Below are 20,170 nucleotides of genomic sequence, written 5' to 3'. Positions count from 1 at the left end.
GTATTTTCATTTCTCCTATTTTTTTCCTCCTTATGAACTTGCAAAAGAGAGGCATAGTATCTGTGATGCATCATAGAAAATTTCTTGTGAGTGTGATATGAATCGGGTTGAACTTGAAGAAGTTTCTCAAGTTCAAGATCACCCTAAACCAGAGGTTACATTACTAGACCTCTACTCCGGTTGTTGTGCTATGTCAACTAGGTTATGTCTTGGAGCTAATTTGCTCGGTTTACATCTTGTTACAGTAAGTTCTATTCTTTAAGCCACAAAATATAATAACCTGAATTAGATGTCAACTTATCATCATCATTATGTTTTGGAACTAATTTATTTCCTTTGTTTGTTGTTGTAGAGATGAGCAGTTGACTTGAACCAGTATGCTTGTGAAAGTCTCAAGTTAGACCATCTAGAGATAGAGGTAGATTTTTCAAGTCTATTTTCTTCAATTGATATATTGGCAATTTCATGCTTAAGTGCAAAGCCCTAATATTAGTTTATCAATGGAAAATTAGGTTAGAAATGAATCTGTAGAGAATTTTTTGTTGTTTCTAAATGAGTGGGAAAAATTATATTGTTATTTTTCCCTAATTAAAAGTAATGATGTTCCACAAGAGCATGCGAATCTGTTTGGAACAAAAAACGTTGCTGCTGATGGTAGTGGTGATGATAATGATAGTGATGAGGCTGAGGGAGAAGATGAGGAGGTGTTTGAAGTTGAGAAGTCATTAGGTGTTATGGTGACCCCAAAGAGATGAAAAAAAAAAAACTTGAATTATGTCTTAAGGTATTTGAATTTCAAACCAAAGTTTAAAGTGATTTGTGAAAAATGTTTTTTAAGCGTGCTATTTAGAACACGTGCATCAATCTCTACTTTCATAACTCATGTGAACTCTGCATTTGATTAAAGGTTGGGAACACAAATATGTCATTATGCATCTATGCTAACAAAGTTGCACTTCATTACTAAATAGTTATTTACTCAATAATATGCTTGTAGTCATTTGATGTTTTTATTTTATTTTTGACAGTAATAAATTAGATTTGAAGACTTCAAATGGAATTATAGATATTTTATCTATGTTTGTCTACAAAATAATTTAGAAAATATTGATGAATATGTCCAAATTCACGCACTTGACATTCTTATTTGTCAATATAATGCTAAATTGAAGCTAACTATCATGTTAGAATATTTACGCGGAGATGCTAAAATAAATTCAAGCATGCGCTTTTTCTAAAATGGTAAGAATCTGTTAAAATCAATGAAATGTTGTTTTTTGGTTCATGTAAGCATGAAAAAGGGTTGTTTGTTTTACTGAGGGGTTGTGGTATATGACTATGGTTATTACTAAATAAAATTTTAAGCTATATTGTTTGATATCTCATTTGTGTTTGAATTTTCCAATGAATGTAACATTGTAAAATTTTAAAGGTAGTACAAAAGTTTAAAATCCGAAGTTTTTTAGAATGTGCAAATGGTTTGTCTTTTTATAACAATTGGGTCTTGTCATCTCTTATATTTATGTTCACTGGATTTGTTATGGAGTTGATGAAGACTCTTGGAAGCCAATTAAGGGATTGGGGTATTGCACGGAATTGAATTCTATTACATTTTTATGTGATATGCTATTTTCTTATATATTTTTCTAATTATGCAAGTTGATATTTTATAGTTATGGTCCATTTTACAGGATTTGTATTAAGACAGTAAAGGAATTTGTCACTAATAGTTACAAGTCAAAGATATTACCTTCACCAATAAGTTTGTTGTAAGTAAAGGTAAGATCTTTGAATTGTAATCATCAGTGACAAATTCCTTTATAGTTTTAATACAATTACCGCAACTATAAAATTCTACATTCATAATTAGAAAAAATATATAAGAAAATAGAATATCCCATAAAATTTCACATAATTTAATTTTGTGCAAAACCCAATCCCTTAATTGGCCCTCAAGTGACTTAATTAACTCCATAACCTTTCTAGCGAACCTAAATACAAGAGATGACAAGACCCAATTGTCATAAAAGGACAAACAATGCACATTCTAAAAAACTTCAGGTTTTAAAATTTTTCACTACCTTTAAAGTTTTACAATATTACATACATTGCAAAACTTAAACACAAATGTGATATCAAACAACATAGACAAAAATTTATCGAGTAGTAATCATAATCATAGGCCACAACCACTCATTAAAACATACAACACAATTATCATAAAAAGACAAACAATCTCCGCATTCTAAAAAACTTCAAAATTTAAACTTTTATGCTACCTTTAAAACTTTACAATATTATAATAATCATAGTCATAGACCACAACCACTCAATAAAATATACAACCCTTTTTCATGCTTACATTAACCAAAAAGCAGCAATTCATTGTGCCGATATCGTATTTTGTCCAACCCTAAATTTTGCTAAAATTTTGAGCTTTAAGTTAAGAATTTGGTGAACTTAAATACCGTGAAATACTCTTCAAATGGTTTGTTTTTGAACAAAAATCATGCCTAAATTGGGTGAGCTATTGTGAAAATGTGAAAAGTATCTCTTTGAATTTTTCATGAAAAAATGGTGTGTTTTTGGCTTAATCTGATTTGGATATGTGCTAAAAAGACATTTTAACCCTTAAAAATTACTTGATTTTTCATCAAACATGTGTCATTCTTTGAAATTTTAATTAATTTTCCATTTTATTAGGCATATCCAAATTAAATTAGGTTCCTTTTTATGTTGTGCTAAATACTAAGTGCTAAATACTAATCTTCAATCAATTGTTACATACGGAGGGTTAAGATCATGCCATTAAGTAGTCCATGAGGGGCAGGTACTCAAAATTAAGAATGTTCAAGAAGGTTGTAGTGATATTTTTGAGAAATATTGCTAAGACTATGCCACTTACATAATATTTTCTTTAAAAAAATTCAATGATGGAAGTGGTCAAAAACATGATCCTATACAAGAAATACAAAAAATACATACAAAACAATTTTCATATGAGGAATTATCTTAAAAAAATATGAAGACAATAGCAGAGATAAAATGCATTGAATGGGTTGCTACGGAGCAGAATTGTTAACCATTTCAAATTATAATCATCATTTACATGTAATAATAATACATCATATTATTTACATTAAAAAAATAATACATATTCACTTCAAAGTTCATTTCAAGATATGAACTGCTAGGGTATTGCAACAATTATCAACATTGATACAACAATGGGTTGGTATTACATTTCATGCGTACTTTATGGAAGGAAGGTCAAACCACAATCAGGATCATTTTGGTTTGCAAAATGTAAAACAAAAACAAATCTCCATATTCCAAGGTTAGAGGCACTCACATTAACTACATACTCTCCAAATATTTATAATATATTCATCTCACTATAACTACTATATATACAATTGCAAACTACTTCAGATACCGAATTCAAATTGAAGTTTCACTGGAAAATTTTTTATGCAATTGACAAAACAACTTTTGTGATATTTGATTGAGATACTGAGAAAACCCTAAATAAATTTGCAAGAGATCTTGCTAAAAAACAAACTGGGGTACAACTTATTTAAATTATTAAATTATGGTAAAACTATTGATCATAATATATATTAAATTCCTCATATACAGATTGATAGTGGAGAAGGAATCCCACATGATTTAAAGAAAATTTTAGGAAAAAAAAAAGCATTTTCCTACTTCATTTGAACGAATTCAATTTAAATGATGGTTTTGAAAATTATACAATTACTAAGATTTTTGATATACCTTCAAATGACAAAAAGTTATAGAAGAAAAAAAAAATACACAATCCAATATGCTATATTAATTCTTGTGCTACACTATTCCTAAATTAACAAAAAATATATATAAAAACATTTACAAAAAACTGTCACATAGCTAAAATTTAATACAAGTGCAAATACCTACGACAACAAATTCGCAAGTCCAAACTTTGTAAAATCCATTTAAGAATCTTCTAGTGTCAATTCTTTAGTGATTAACACAAATGATACAACAAAATGAAAAAGTGGTAAAAGTTCAAAAATTGAACAAATAGGGACGGACCAAATTTTAAACGTTGAAGATGAAGAAATAGATGATGATAACAGACCCCTCAACAAACTTTACAAGCATCGTCATACCGCAATAACAAAGTATTGAAGAAACAAAAGAAACAAGATTTCGTAATAAAACTCTTTATTACATCAATAAAATAAAGATTAATAATAGGAAATGAATTAATATGCTTTTATTTATCAACTTTTATTATACAATATTACTCCAAAGTTGTTTTTATTATTACTCATTACTTGAACTGAATAATTATAATGGATATGTGTGTGCAATTTAAAATTGCTGTTTTTCATGATGAACTCATTATTTACAAAGTTTTATAACAAATATGCTATAATATATGTACAATGTTCTCTAAACAAAATTTATATAAAATATTATAATATTATCCGTGCATGATAATGACAATTTACTGGTTACTAAAAAGATAAACTCCTTCCTTCAAAATTTAAAATTTAAAATCCCACTAAAATTACTGCTTAAGTCCATTTAAAGACAAATTTTCATAAGACAATGCCAATGTCATGAAAGCTATCACTAAATCGGGTTCCCATCTCTCTCGTTTGGGTCAAATTCAATAGCTCATTCTTTAGCGCGGTATGTTAGTCATATTTCTGAAGATGTTTCTTTGGATTGAGAACTCCCCACCTCCTGCGATGGAGGCTCTGAACTATGATTTGACTCATATTTAGTTTTAAATGAATGTTATGTTCCTTTTTCCACGCACCCAAAAAATAAAAAAGACAGTTTTTCATAATGATTCTCTTTTCTTTTTTTCTTTTTTTTTAGAAACGAATCATTAAATGATTCAGAAATCCATTTTACGAGGAGGGGGGGGGGGGAAAGCCACTTATTATTTGTACATCACTTTTTCATGGCTCCTCCCTTTTCCATTTGAGAATTTTTTTCACAATGTGTATCTCAACTCATATACGCAATAATCATTAAATGATTATCTCTCGCTTTTTTTTCCCCTAAGAAATTGCTTCTATTTTTAGTTTTTTTAGAGGGGGTTCTGTTTAAAAATAATTAAAAAAACACACAAACACCCTCACGCCCGGTTAAAGTTACCCTAAGTAGCATTCTCTGCAATCAATATATTCTATCAACAAGAAATTGTTTAGAGGAAAGATCAACCCCTTCTTTCTTATAATAATTTAGACTCATCTTCCAACAATTCCTTCAAATCTCAGGGCTAATGATGCTAACACCTGAGAGAATGGTATTTGGATATTCGAACAAAACATTTCCTGTGGGGATATAATCTAACATCTGAATTTCCAGTATAATGGCGTTAGATCCTATGGGGGTAGAATGACAAGCTACAGGCAGTAGTTTTCACATATAACAACTAGGCAATGATCATCGAGAAGGCCTGGCCAAAGCAAAACAGGTGTCTGGATTTTCCGACATCAGCAACTCCATTACAACTAGCTTACTGGGCTGACGGACCTTGAGACCAGGTTCAATAAAACCTACTCGAGCCAGGACCGAAAGGACAACCCATATTAATTCAGCAGCAACTCAAGACACAATGACTTAAAGTATAAGCAAATCAGCACCTACCAGGGGAGAGATTTCTTCCACCATACAACTCCTTTGCTAAGGGATTAGCAGCCCAACGATTAACAGCAACCCGGCTTGTAGGTTGGAACCCAACTAACTTTCCATCAGTTGACAAAACCACCTAAATTTCGACAAAGATTAAAAATAAGCAAATTTACAGCAATGCATCCCAACAAAAAAGAAACAGAGGGCGCTATAATTTGAAAGGGCAAGATAAGCAACAAACGATAATATGAGCACAGACAATATTTTCCAGGATATTAACATACCACCAATAAAATTGCATGGCACACCCGCACTAAACGGTTTCGATTATGTACAGTGCTATAGCAAAAATGAAGCAAGAACAATCCCTTTTCTTCATTTGATTCTTAAATCCACAAAAGATCCCGAGTGATCATCATGGACCACCCAATGGTTGATACAGATATATGAAACTCAAAACCCCTATGAAATTTTAAGTATTGTGCATGTGCATCAAGAAAACACATTTGGGAATGGATGAATAAGAGAGGAGAAGGCCAATAAAAGTTGGAATTGAAGTAGAGGTGGAGATCAACATCATTATGAGCAGAACAGAGTAATTGGCCCAATTTTTTCTTCATTTTAAAAAATAAATAAGTAAATAATTTTTTTTTTGCCAACCCTGACTGGTGCTGATCAACATCATTATGAAGCAAATCAATTGAGGTAAAGATCTTTACTCTAGTTTTTACTTAAGCAATTAGAGTAATTCAATGATCAAACAAGGTTGTACTGATGGAAAATTAGAATCATTGATATTGGGTTATAGTCATATGTTAAAAACAGAAAGATGAGAGCAATTCCTTTCACATTCAAGTGAGTAATGCCAATTCAAATCCAAAGAGCTGTACCGTCCATATCAATCACTTAATCACGAAGTGACAAGATTTTCAGCATCTCCCAGACAACACTTGCCCTTTGCTTAGTGCCATACAGAAAGATTTTCAACAAATGAGATCAATGTTATAGCCAGCTAGACTTGGTCAAATAAACCAGTTTAGAGCAGACCATTGAATTTATACATTTCCGACAACAATTGGTCTTTACTTTCTTCTCTGTTCTCAGCATTCACAAAATAATTTATGGTGAATAAAATCACACCAACTATGACTACTTATTAAGTTGATACTCCTCAGTTACCATGATACCATCCCAAAAAAATGCTAAGCATGTGGATACTAGAATCATAAAACTATCTAGGTTTGTTTCTCCTTTATTGTTTAATTACGTTGTGACAAAGAAAATGCAAGAAATAATGCAAAGATAGTATAAACAAATTTAAGTTTACCTGATAACTAGCAATATCATGAGCAGAAATTCTCATGTCTGTATCAATTTTCTCTGAAGGGGCAGTTGAAATGCCTTCAATATTGGAATCGGCTTCACCAACCATCCTCAGGTAGGACGGTAATTCCCCAGTCCAAGCACCAATTCTTGTTTCAGTCCTTATATCGCCGGCCCAACCAAAAGCGTCTTTTATCTTTTTGACAATTGAGACGCAGAAATCTTCCAACTATTCAAATTCAATTAACTATTAGAGCTTTACAATAAAGGAAATAATATATATTTACATTTAAAGCTCCAACTATGATAACACCCCAACAATATCGAATTAATGCTTTAAAGTGACCATTTGAAGCAAAAGGCATAGCATTCTACCCCCTCAAAATCACAAAGCAAGCCATAGCAGAAAATGTACTTCAACATATTTAAACAATTTGTGATAGAGTGGTAATGAGATTTTTTTTTTAAGTCCCGCCGTTATAATTTCATCACAAGTTAAACTATATTAAAAATATGTGCCAAAATATACTGAAACAAACAGAACATAACAAAGAAACAAGAAAAGTGATGGAATATACATTAGAATCAAACAAATTTGAAATGTAGCTCATAGCCTCATACATGGTTGATCCTTGATTTTTAATTTTCATTAAATTAACATATAGCTCAAGCGGTATGAGTCGAATCATAAAAAGGTTTGCCACTTAAGGCTAAGCCTTGGCTTACAGTTATACCATATACAATTACCATTTGATTAAAGAGGCCAACACGTTTTATAGTTGCCTCACCCAGAGGGAAGCATTTGATATAAGATATTTATTTTACAGTCAAAAGTGTGAACAAATAGATATAAGAATTGCTACATCTTGAGGGCACTTCTTGGGAGAACTTGGAAGCAACCTCCCTGCTTCTTATTCTTCCATATCCTCACACATTAATTTCACATGAACTGCCATGTGTTTTATTTTTTTTATTTTCCTTTTTTGATAAGTATATGATATGTTTAATCCAAAGTAATTTAAATTTGTAAACAGATATAATTATCTCAGTGCATAAATACCTCTCTCGCATCCGGAGACTGGATTAGTGCACAGTCAACTTCAGATGATGGAAGAGGCCTATGTTCTACTGGGTACCTTCCTCCTTTGCTTAGATGAGGCAAACCAAGTTGACCAAGAGCACTGATTACAACCAGAAAAAGTCCACTCGCAAGGCTAACAGACATCATTTTCAACCAGGAAGAGCTCCTCTGCAAGTTACGGAACATATTAGCCCAGAGCAATTAACAGAACTCACCTGAATTGAAAAAAGTGTCATCTCAACCGAAAAAAATTAATCAGAGATCAAGCACAGCTTTTCCCTAATAAGTTTACCACCAATTTCAGACACCCAGTTGGCTCCAACTAATTGGGACTTGGGATAAGCTTTTGTTAAAAGGAGTTAGCACTGAAGCCCCAGAAAAAGATGCCGACAAGGAGTCAAACGAGATAGTGAACAAGAAGTACCAGTAAGCAACACAATAAACTAAGTCAGAGTACCCCTATAAAAGTTTCAAATTTGACTGCAGTATGAGTTCACTTGGAGATTCTCCAGATCTATCTGAAATACCAAAAGTACTGTTTTTTCTTGAATGTTCAAATCCAAACTATCCAGAAAAAAAAAAATATATATATATATATATATATATATCTTCAGAAAATTTTCCTTTATTGGTAAGCTAGATATGCAGCTAGTAGATCTTGAACGCAGAACCCCACTCTCCACCTTTTACTCTTACAAGGGAATGAGGTGCAATTTGAGTTAGAGCTCATTGGCAACAATTGTTAGACTCATTATTCATGATAAACTCTAAAATTGTGAATATATGTTGAACTACTAGCAAAATCACTGTTTACTGGGGTAATGATGTATGCTCACTACAACTCCCTCCCACAAGTAAATATTGTATCACCTTACACCCACTCATAATCAGTGTCCAATTTTTTTTTTAGTATTGCAAGGATTGCACTTGTCTTCTAACGATCACAAATTCAAATCACCAGAGCCACTTTCTTCTAATGATTCATTCTTGAATCTCAAATATTCAGAGCGCCAAAAACCTACTTCTTTCTAAAATTCATTAAAATTCCCTTCTTAGTGCCAGAGAGCCAAGAAAACCATTGCTCATATCAGTTTGCAAACCATGCAAAATCAAGGCCAATTGTTTTTACCAGAAAGTAATGAAAAAAAAATTTAATTGGGTACCTTTTTGTTGGACAAGTTTGCAAAATTTGTGACCACACCACATGATAGCTGTTTGTTGGGCAGCGAGTAAAGATCTTCATAGTAGAGATCTAAAATGCCTGCCAATCCAACCTGCAAAATTTAATTGATAAGCTAGATTGAAATAGCATCAATGCTATTAAACAAAAACCCAATCAAATATATATCCCAATAGATTGGGATTCACAAATTAAAGTAAAATCAATCCTTGTAAAAGCATTTTACAAATACGGCTTCATCACACTTAATACTCATGTGATCACCAAACTGCCTCTGCACTATTTTTTTTTTTTTTTTTTTTTTTTGATAGGTACTCTGCACTATTTTTCTTTTCTTTTCTTTTCTTTTTCTGAGGGAGGAAGAGAAGGAAAGTGAGGAGGGGGGGTTCTTCATTCTTCATCATGCACATTGCTATCCTATTTTAATTTTTTAAATAATTTTAAGCCAGAGAACTAAAGTGGTTACAGATACTTCAAACATGCATATATGCCCACATCTGTCACAAGAAGAAAAAATACCATTAAAAGCCTAAAATGCAAGTAAAGAAAGCATGTCTAACCATTTGGGAGTGCGTGAGAAGTACTTCCCACCGATTATTTGTAGATTTTTTCCAGCCCTCAAATTTTATATTCTTGAGTATATCTGTGTCAATTTGTAGCCTATAAGCAGGAACATACTCCCTTGTCCAAGCACTGAACTGTGGACCACCAATCTTTTCCAATTCAGTCTGTCCTGACAGCATCCACCAATGGTGCTTTGATTCTGTTTTCATGGGCTTATAGCCTTCCTTTGTTGAATTAAAATCTTCTAACAGAGTTTTGGCATTTTCAATTATCTCATCCTCAAATAACTTGTATATGATGACTGAGGAGTCTTTTGATGCAATCCTTGTGGGCTTTCGAAACCAATGGAAGATGTTACTTGAAGGTTTGCTCAATATATCATCAAGGAAATGTCTTTCAGTGCTTTGAAGAGCAGAAATGCAAATAGCTTCCGCAAGCACAGCAATAGCCCTTTCATCTGATGAGCTAAGAGAAAAAGATGCAGGGACCTGCTGATACGAAAGGCATAAGAGAACTGAACCTATCAGTATCAATGTGGCACCTGCAGGGCAGACATATTTATATGATATTACAATTTATGGAAAAGCAATGCAGACACCAAAATGCAAGAGCTTAATACATGAGAAAGGATGACAAACCTCTCTCGGTTTTTCTAGATCCTCCATATTTCTTTCTGACCCAGGTCTAAAAACAACCAGTTCAAAGCTCCAAAGCTGTTCCAAAACTACTTGTCTAAATGTCATGGCAAGTATATTTCTAGAGGTGGTGCTCAACAGCATATCTTCTGAGATAGACCTCCTGAGCTTTTTTGCTCTTTCGCTAACTTTACTAGCAGGCAAGAACTGTTAAAGAAAATAACTTTAGACATATATTCAACAATGGAACTCAAATAACAATTTGTTACTTCGCAAGGTTATTCATGCCTACATAATCAAGACCAAAAAAAAAGGATCGTTACGCAGAATGGGAAACTGATCAGATACTTTTAATGGTCATTAAGAACCCTGAAGAAGTAGGAAGAACTCAGAACCAGAGAAATAACCAAACAACCACAATACAACAACCACCACCACCACCATGTCCCCAAAATTTTGGGATCAGCTATGAATCCTAAACAAACTAATCAAGGTCGGCTACACGTACACAAGACATACACAAACCAAGCAATAAAAATTCCAATTCATGTAGTACTTACTTGGAAGGTTCTAATACAACCCAAAAGATCATAATGAGAGAGACTGCACCACACTTAGTCATCTACTGTTTCAATCGTACCCTCGCTAATCCGGGTCTATCTATTTGTTTTAAATTGAAATGTCAGTTTATTTTCACCACCAGCTTATGTACAGCAACTGTACCTAGCAGTTACTTTTACACACTTGGCAATTTAATCTCAAACACTAATTCAATGAAAACCCACATGATCCCTCTTTTCGAAATTAGAGGCAAATGCAATTATGCAAGTCTATCATAATCCAAACTCAATCAATTCACATTAACAACTATTGATTCTATAAAACGTTATTGAAAGATAGAGAAGGTGAGGGAAATGAAGGTACCAGTCGAGTGGAGACGGTGCTGTGGTCATCGGAGCGGGCCGGGAAGACGGTCTCGACGACCATAGCGGGGATGCCGGAGTCGAGGTGGTCGGCGGCGGCACGACCGCCGTCGGCAGCGGCGGCAGTCAAGGCCTGGTGGAAGGAGACGGCTCCGACGAGAGCGAGGCGAGAAGAGTCGTTCTCGTAGGTTCGCACGCAGGGGAGGCTCTTCTCGTCGGAGTCCAACACGGCGGCTTCCAGGACTTGCAGTTCTTGGTCGGTGGGAGAGCATGAGAGGACCGGTAAGGGGTTTCTTTGGGTTTTGAGGGGTAGTTTTGGGATTAAATTTAGGGGTTTTGGAAGTAGAGGGAGAGTGAGGGATTGAAGTTGAAGGAGCTGCATTGGTGGGTGCGTGGGTTTAGGGTTTTGGAATCACAATTCAATTCAATTCAAATCATATGTTTTCTTTTCTTACTATTACTATTTACTATTACTGTTAACTGTTTTTCTTTCTTTTTCCTTTTTTTAACTAAAGTACATTTGATAAATATTTGGGTTCCTTCTTTTTCTCCATTTACTTTTTTTTTTTTTTCGTCTTTCATGTTAGATTCTGTTTTTTATATAGTACAGTATTATTTGTTTTCTTTTGGATTAATTAAAATTTTGCATTTCACAATATTTCAAAGCTAGAATTTCATAAAATAATTTTTAAATATAAAAAACGACTAAGGGTAAACCAAAAAACATGAAAACATAATCAACCAAGACAAATCAAATAAATTATGTGAAAATTGTGGTTTAAAAAATGTTGTAAAAATTGTGATTAAAAAATGTTGTGAATACACGAGTTTAAAGTATTTATCATGTGTATCTGGCAAAAATTAACAAGCCAGCTTATTTTACTATTCAGTTTATTTTTGCTACTATTTATTGGCTCTATTACACTCTTTGGTACTATTTATGGATCTCACTGTACTATTTCTACAGTACTTTCAGCAAAATAATTTCAATTTCAACAAAATAAAGCGTATCCTAAACAAACCCATAATGTAAAAAATGCGTTTGGTACCATATTTCAAAAAACATATTTAAAAATGTAAAAAACATAATTATGTGTTTGGTATATATATGTGTTTTATTTTTATTTTAAAAAAATGATAGTAAAAGTATTATTATTTTATTTGAAGAGAGAAAATTTCCTCATCAAGTGGGTCTACAGTTTTTAACATATTTACAAAAATATCATTTTATTCATAAATTGAAAACTGATATGGAGGAGTTCTCCAAATACGGTATTCAAACACTCTAAAAATAAAAAACGTAATTCAAACACTCCTAAATGAAATTTTCTACCAAACACCTTTTTTTTTTTTAATTCACAGTTTTCAAAGTTTAAACACTAAAAACTCATGATAGCAATTGTTACCCTTCCAAAAACAATACCAAATAGTCCCTAAATTATGTGTCTCTCTCTCTCTCTCTCTCTCTCTCTCTCTCTCTATATATATATATATATATATATATATATATAGTTTTTTAGTGACACTAATACAGATATTAAATTTGTCTATTGATCATAGATAAAATTTTAGTTACATTATTTATTAAAGATTGCCCAATAACAATCTCGTCGAAATAAAATCATTAGATTTTAATGGTTTTATCTCTTGGGTTCCTAGGCTAGCCAATATAACAGCTCACTCCCTAGCTAAGGGGTCTCTAGCTTGTAATTTTTTTTTTTTTTTTTGGTTCTTTTGATTGGGATAGCTGCCCTCCCTGTTTTGTTTCTATTGTTAGGGAGGAAGCTAGTCTTTGTTTGTAATTTGCTTCTCTGCTCAATAAAATCTTTTTTCATCAAAAAAAAAATTTCTTTCCAAAAAAAAATCCCACCCTTAAGAATATATTTTTTCCTATTTTAGCTAAATGTTTTGAATACATGCACATCATTCTCTATTCTAAACTCTCTTTTTTATTTAATATTCTTTATCCATTCCTTTTTCCGTTATCTCCTCCCCTTCTCAAAACATCCACACCCACTCTTCAAAAAATGAATAAGATATTTGGAAAAAGGTGTAGTGTTCTCCATAAGAGAAGTATTGTAATAAACTTTTATTTTGGATAATGTATAGGAAAGCCAATGTGGGTGTTATTTTTTAGGGTTTATTCCCCATGTTGGACTCCTATGCTTATGCCATTTTGAAGAGACCCATGTTAAATTGTTAATGCCATTTTATTTTTAATCCAAATAATAAAAATTAAAAAAAAATAATAACAATTGAAAAGTTTGTGAGTATAGATTGTGATAGAAACAAATCAAACCATAAGAGTAAGCTGTAATTGAAAGTTAGTCAAGAAAATACTAAATTTGTTTATTTGGGAAAAAATCTCAACAATTAACTGGTGTGATAAGATCAAACCAAGTTAAATAAATTTTGATCAACTTCGTTAATACCCATTGGAAGGGGTGTTCGCAACGCGGTGTGGTGCGGTTTTGGGTCATTTTTAGTACCGTACTTTGCGATGTAGTTTAGCTAAAACCATAACTGCACTGCATTTTATTTTTGCAATTACATGTGCAGTGCGATTTAGAGTTTAGCCAAAACCATAACCACACCACACCTTATTTTTACGGTTACATGTGCAGTACTATGTATAAGATATAGTCCGAACGGTTTAAAGTCGGTATATTTCTAAATTTTGGGCTTTTCCTACCTAACCCAAAACTAATTTTTCCTTTTGTTTTGGGCTAAGTTTTAAATTATTAAGCTAATTTTTCTTTATTTTGGACTGGCTTCCCTAGCCAACACTTGCTGGAGTTATCAATTTTTTTTTTTTTGAAAACTAGGATTATTAAACTATTAATAATATCTTTAATATTAAAAATATATTAATATATAAAGAAGGTGTGATGCGGTTTGTGCAATTTTCTTATTATAAAATTACAAACCACATTGCATCATTCACTGCGGTGCAGTTATGCTATTTTGCTAACGGTTTTGGAGCGGTTTTTACAAATTGTCCGGCTTTGTGAACTCGCCTACCCATTGGTCTCTTAAGGTCTGTTCAGTTAGAGGAGTGGAAAAGTGGGAGGATGAAAAATTGTGGGAGAATAGAAAAGTGGGAGGATGGAAAATATTTAGTTTTCCCTCTTGTGTGTCCGGTTGAAGGGGTGAAAAAGTGAGAGGGTGGAAAACTCTTTTGTTCGGTTGGAGAGAAAAATGGAAAGATGGAAAATATAATTTATATAAATTGACTATTGTACTCTTGTTACATAATATGTAGAAATAGATTTATTTGTACTCATTACATAATATAAAATTTATCACATCATATATATAAATTTATATTATTATTATTATTATTATTATAATGTAAAAATTAGATTAGGTCACGTTTAAAAAAAAACATTCAGGTAATGTTGAAAAAAAAAAAGAACGTTTAGTAACGTTGAAAAAAAAAAAAGGAAAAGAAAAGAAAGAAAAAGAGAACGTTTAGTAACGTTGAAGAAAAAAAAAACGTTCAGTAATGTTGAAGAAAAATAAAAAGAAAAAAAAAAGGAGATGAGAAGGAGATGACAAGCTTCAGGTGGGATGGGGGCTTTTTAGTAAAAGTGCAAAAGACCACTTTTCTCCCCAACATTTTCCTCCTAATTTAGGAGGAAAATATATGTGAGCCGAAGAGGAAAATTTTCCTCCCGGTTTTCCATCATTCCTATTTTTTTTCTCCAAACAAGCAATAAAATATGCTATTTTTCACTCTATTTTCCTCTCTTTGTTTTTTATCTTTCCAATTTTCACTCCAAACAGACGGGGTCTTAGCAAAGCTAGCGAATGTTCAGTCACACCCGCAGACAAAGTATTATTTAACTAGACTCAAGTCAAGACTAAACTCCACACCATTTTTACTTGGATATTATGATAAACGGTTTATCATTACTTATCCCAAAATTTTAAACCAAATATAATATATATATATATATATAATATTAAATATATATTATTTAATCATTATTCTAACAATGAATGATTTAACCATTATTTTATTCAATAAAAATAAAATATCACTTACTCATCCTTGTTTAGTTACTAGACGAACACTTTTGAGCTGTAAAAGTGGCAGTCGGATGTTGTATAATTCATTGCTAAGCTAAATGCCTCTTCTTCTGTTCCAGGATTTTTTTTTTTTTCTTCAACATTGTAAACCATTCATTGCTACAGTTTCCACTACATTTGTAAGATAAAAAGCTTTTAGAATGAAGCCATGCATATGGTTGAACCAGGAAATGCGGAAGGGAATGCATATGATAATATCATCTGAAAAACAACTTATTGTTGCAAATCCACAAGCAATCGAGCATGACCATTAAAATTGCAACTTAGGAGCAATTCCTTGTTGATCATGATCATAAAGAATAAGCATAGCCAGAATCACTGCTACGTGATCAGAAAGTACTAGAAAACTATGAAAATGAGAGAGTTGCAAGAGCATACTTAATCGGGAAAAGGACAAATTATGGAATCTACTTCTAAAATCCCAATTGTAATTTCTGAATGCAGCAGAAAAGACAAATGGTACAGGGTGAAGTTGGAGAAATATTATGCAAATATCACCATAAATGGCAACCAGCACAACAAAGAAGATCCGAATCGATCATGTTTACCACTATTAAGTACTAACAGCCGCATTCTGAACACTAGAAATAAAATTAAGCAGAATGGTGGCAAAAGTGGCACTTTCTGTTTTTATAGGCATCACGATGTATAAACGATTACATCTCTGTATCTTTGACTATTTCATTCTTATCGATATCCAATGATCAGAAAGAGAAAACTAAAAAGTTCCCCAATAAAAATAATTGAACAGAAACAGATAGTATATATAATAAAGGTTTTTACAATTAAATATAACGGATTAGACACAACACCAATTCACCAAATGCCAAAGAAAACGTAAACAACTTAAATTTGATATGCCATCATCCTATGCCTACAAAATGAAGATAATGGAACACAAGCAATCACTTCTAGCACCCTCCACAATAACAGAATGATTTACCTGCAACAGCAGAAATTTAAGAGTATAGTTATGCATATTATGTCAATAAATATTGGTGCTGTAATTAATAAAAAAATGATGCATTCAGAAGAATGAAATAGACATACAGAATTTTCATTATGGGCCTGCAAAAAATTATAATCTCCAAGGTAGCCATATCTCTTTGACAAAGTTATCCTCATACTGCAAAGAGAAGCAACAACCATTAGATTTAAAATACTTACAGTATGTGACCTTAACTAAATTTTTATATGAAAAAGAAAATACTAACATCTGGGGAACTTTTAATTCCATTAGAGCAATTTAACCAATCTGCTGCACAAATCAATGCTTGCACCATCTCCTTTGATATAGATGCGTGATAGTGATCAACAATTCTGTGCAGAGTGCCCAAGGAAGACCTTGAAGTTGCACCAATAGGTATTGAAAGTATATCACATGCCATCTTGGACAAAATACGGTAGCCATAACTTCTGGCCTTCCACCACTCCAAGACACTGCAACCAGATCCCAAAGCTCTGTGACAGGGTCCTTGTTCCAGGTACATGTCTAACTCAGACTTATCAGATCCAGCAGTGTGTTGCTCCACATAAAGCTCATACAAGTCCGAGAAAGATAGTGGTGTCTCATCATCTTCAGTATCAACACAGACACTAGAAGAACAACCTTTTGGACCATCTCCATGCATACCCTGTCCACTGTTGCTTGAACCTTGACTGACAACATAGCCATTGAAAAGCTCATATAAGGCATCACGAACATAGGTAATTTTTCTTTCAGCTTCAAATTCTGGATAGTTTTCTCGGAACCAAAACTCAAGAAAGTTCATATTAAGTCTTGGATCTAAGACTGTAGCTAAAGCTATCAACAAGGGAAGTTCACCCCAAAACTTGTCAAAAATCCCTTTCATTTTAAGAACCACAGCCTTCAAATAAGGATTCTCAGCCATTGATTTTTTACTCAAAACTTTTCTTATCTTCCATATTCCATTCATAAGTACCCTTGCAGTTAGATTTTCACTTCTTAAAAAGACCTTTTTTACGTCAACAAGAACTTTTAAAATTCGACAAACCTGTTCACCTCTTTCCCAGTCTTCTGAAGTAGGCAGCCAGGTGTAATCTGGATCTCCACCTTGATATCTAGGAAATACTTCTCTAAACTCCATTGCAGCCACTAACATAGAATATGTTGCATTCCAACATGCAGAATCATCTAGAATCAATTTCCTTGAAGGCATATGCAACTGTTTGACAATTTCAGTAAACTTGAGAAGGCATTTTTTTGATAAATGCAGATATCTAACACTTTTACGTATGTTGTCCACGAAATTATGAATCTCATTAAGTCCATTCTGTGCCATGAAATCTATGATATGTACGCAACAACGCTGATGAAATACCTTACCACCAAATAAAAGCTTTCCATTAGAGCCAATTCTATGCTTCAAATGATCCAAAGCAACACCACTAGCTGATGAACAATCTACTGTAATTGAAGACACTTTATTTTCAATTCCCCAATCCAGCAGACACTTGAAAATAGCATCAGAAATAGCAAGTCCAGATCGTGGAGATGGCACATCACATAAGCTCAATATGCGCCTTTGCAGTTTCTTCTCGGAATCAAAAAAATGTCCAGTGAGGCACACATAAACTGTTTTATTACCCACATGCCACAACTCTGCTGTAAGGCTCAACTTATCAACAGTCTCTAACAATTCCTTCAACTCTTCTTTCTCATCCTCATATATTCTGAGACAATCACCTTTTGCAATTCTAGGTGATATTCTCTCAAACTCTGGATTAAAAGAATTCACAAACAAATTGAAAACTTTGCTCTTAAACATCTTAAATAAGCACTCATTCCCAATCACCATCCCTGCAGCTGCCTCTCTCACCTTTTCTTGATCAAAATTAAAATTCTTAAGTATGCGCACATTGTCATTCTTAATTCTACACGTCTTATAAGACATAATCAAACGCTTCTTAGTGGTCTCTTCACAACCTTCACATTGTTGCACATGCCTCTGGAATAGAGTTGTACCACCGTCATCACCAGGCTCCACTACGAATTTTTCCTCGCAATGAAAACATTGTACCTTCTTAAGACCATTTGAAAGTGTTATTTCTATAAAGCCATTCATAGCCGCATAAGTCCTCTTCAGATTCTTCACAGCTGGATTCAAATCTTCTTTAAAAATATCAACATGCTCATTGACTTTAAGATTAATGTCTTCATTAGCATCCTCATTAACCTTAAGATTAATGCCTTCATTAGCATCATCCGTAACCTTAAGATTAATGCCTTCATTAGCATCCTCCGTAACCTTAAGACTTATGAATTTATCAGCATCCTCTGTAACCTTAAGATTAATGTCTTCGTTAGCATCCTCATTAACCTTTAGATTAGTGCCTTCATTAGCATCTTCATTGGCATCCATTAGGCCACCCACGTGTCAAAGAATTTCGAATGCTGTGTTAAAAAAGAGCCTATTTTTGTGAGAAGCTGGTAAAATTCGGTTCAGAAAATCTGCACGAAGTGATGTACATAATTTCTCAATAACAGCTAAAATGGAATCCCGAATAAAGAATTGTCCCGAAAACAACATTGATTTAAGAAAAATATAACAATTATTGAATTGCAAAATGTGTCATATACTATACACAAAGGATATACGCATAGAATGTGCTATAACTTGACTGAACAGACAAAAAACACGAAACAATATTTCGAGCTAAAAAATCAATTAGTATGTTTGATTTTAGAACACAACACAGTTGTCCCTTATAAACGTCATTTGGATTCTTTATTCCGGTTTCATATTGCATATCGACATCCTCGTTAAACTTAACATTAATAATGCCTTCATTAGCATCCATTACCGTTAGGCCCATGTGTCATAGAATTTACTACCATGTTGTGTTCTAAAAGAGACTATGTTTGTGAGTAGGAAAAAAAAAAGTAATTGAAAAGTAAAATGTGCACAAAGTGATGTATATAATTTCACAATAACATGAAAATAAATAACTAAAAGTTGAGCATAATTTAGATGCAAAAATGTTACATTTTTCATATAAAATTTTACACAAATGGGATATATGCATTAGGAGCTAAAAATCAGAATGATTGAAAGAGAAAATAAAGAGAGAGCGAAATAGTTAGAGAATTTACTTACAGTAAGTAGCTTTGTTGACGCTTGGATTTCGATTAGGCAGTAAAATGATCGATCGGTCTGGTGAGATACTGTGTTGGGGCTGTGGGGCTTGTTATTAGAAATGTTCTATTGCCTTATATACCCTGCCCTTCATATGAGCGGCAATTTTTCTATTGGGATTTCTCCTTTTGGCGCCTACGCAATACGGTGTCGTTTGGTTTAAACTCTGAAAATTAAATCAATAAAGAAAGTTATGAGTTTCTCATAACAAAATTATACGATTGGTAAAAACTAGAAGAGGGAAATTAAATAAATAAATAAATACGACAGGTAAAAATTATACGACAGGTAAGAAGTATGGTTTTTTTTAAATAAATAAATCAATTTAATACCCTAACTTTTATTTTATTTCTTAAAGTATGACTATGAATGGATCTAATAATGATTTGAGCTAAAACTAGAAGAGGAGGGAAATTAATGACAGATAGATCTTTATGGATGGAAATTAATGTGCTAGGGCTATGGTTAGAATCAAGGTTTTTATGGATGGAAATTAATGACAAACAGATTTTTCACAATAATGTTAGCGCTCATAATTCTCGTATATGTTAATGACTTAAGATTCACGATGATGGAAA

The 20,170-nt window shown here is 32.9% G+C and overlaps 2 protein-coding genes and 1 pseudogene across 4 annotated transcripts; 1 reads left to right on the top strand and 2 right to left on the bottom strand.

Annotated features, from left to right (window-relative positions):
- LOC142635236 (DNA (cytosine-5)-methyltransferase CMT3-like) overlaps positions 1-20,170 on the top strand; it is a 101,981-nt pseudogene that overhangs the window by 863 nt on the left and 80,948 nt on the right.
- LOC142633648 (uncharacterized) lies at positions 5,206-11,772 on the bottom strand. Of its 3 annotated transcripts, none has more exons than XM_075807886.1 (8): positions 11,345-11,772; positions 10,424-10,627; positions 9,782-10,276; positions 9,205-9,315; positions 8,021-8,209; positions 6,965-7,189; positions 5,653-5,773; positions 5,206-5,561 (listed from the first exon to the last, which is right to left on the bottom strand). In XM_075807886.1, the coding sequence occupies exons 1-8, from the start codon at positions 11,723-11,725 to the stop codon at positions 5,449-5,451; spliced, it is 1,839 nt and encodes a 612-aa protein (XP_075664001.1). In that variant the 5' UTR covers positions 11,726-11,772; the 3' UTR covers positions 5,206-5,448. The 3 variants fall into 3 exon arrangements, with proteins under 3 accessions (XP_075664001.1, XP_075664002.1, XP_075664003.1); XM_075807887.1 differs by having other exon boundaries at positions 9,782-10,273; XM_075807888.1 differs by lacking the exon at positions 10,424-10,627.
- Positions 16,179-19,632, bottom strand: LOC142637367 (zinc finger BED domain-containing protein RICESLEEPER 1-like). The gene is made up of 4 exons (XM_075811649.1): positions 19,554-19,632; positions 16,650-18,907; positions 16,486-16,561; positions 16,179-16,378 (listed from the first exon to the last, which is right to left on the bottom strand). Exons 2-3 carry the CDS (start codon positions 18,816-18,818, stop codon positions 16,514-16,516), a joined length of 2,217 nt encoding a protein of 738 aa, XP_075667764.1. The 5' UTR covers positions 18,819-18,907; positions 19,554-19,632; the 3' UTR covers positions 16,179-16,378; positions 16,486-16,513.

Source organism: Castanea sativa, chromosome 5 (assembly GCF_040712315.1).
Source record: "Castanea sativa cultivar Marrone di Chiusa Pesio chromosome 5, ASM4071231v1".
NCBI classification, from domain to species: Eukaryota; Viridiplantae; Streptophyta; class Magnoliopsida; order Fagales; family Fagaceae; genus Castanea; species Castanea sativa.
Note: the sequence above shows the minus strand (reverse complement) of the source record. Positions and strands in the feature narration are given on the sequence as shown.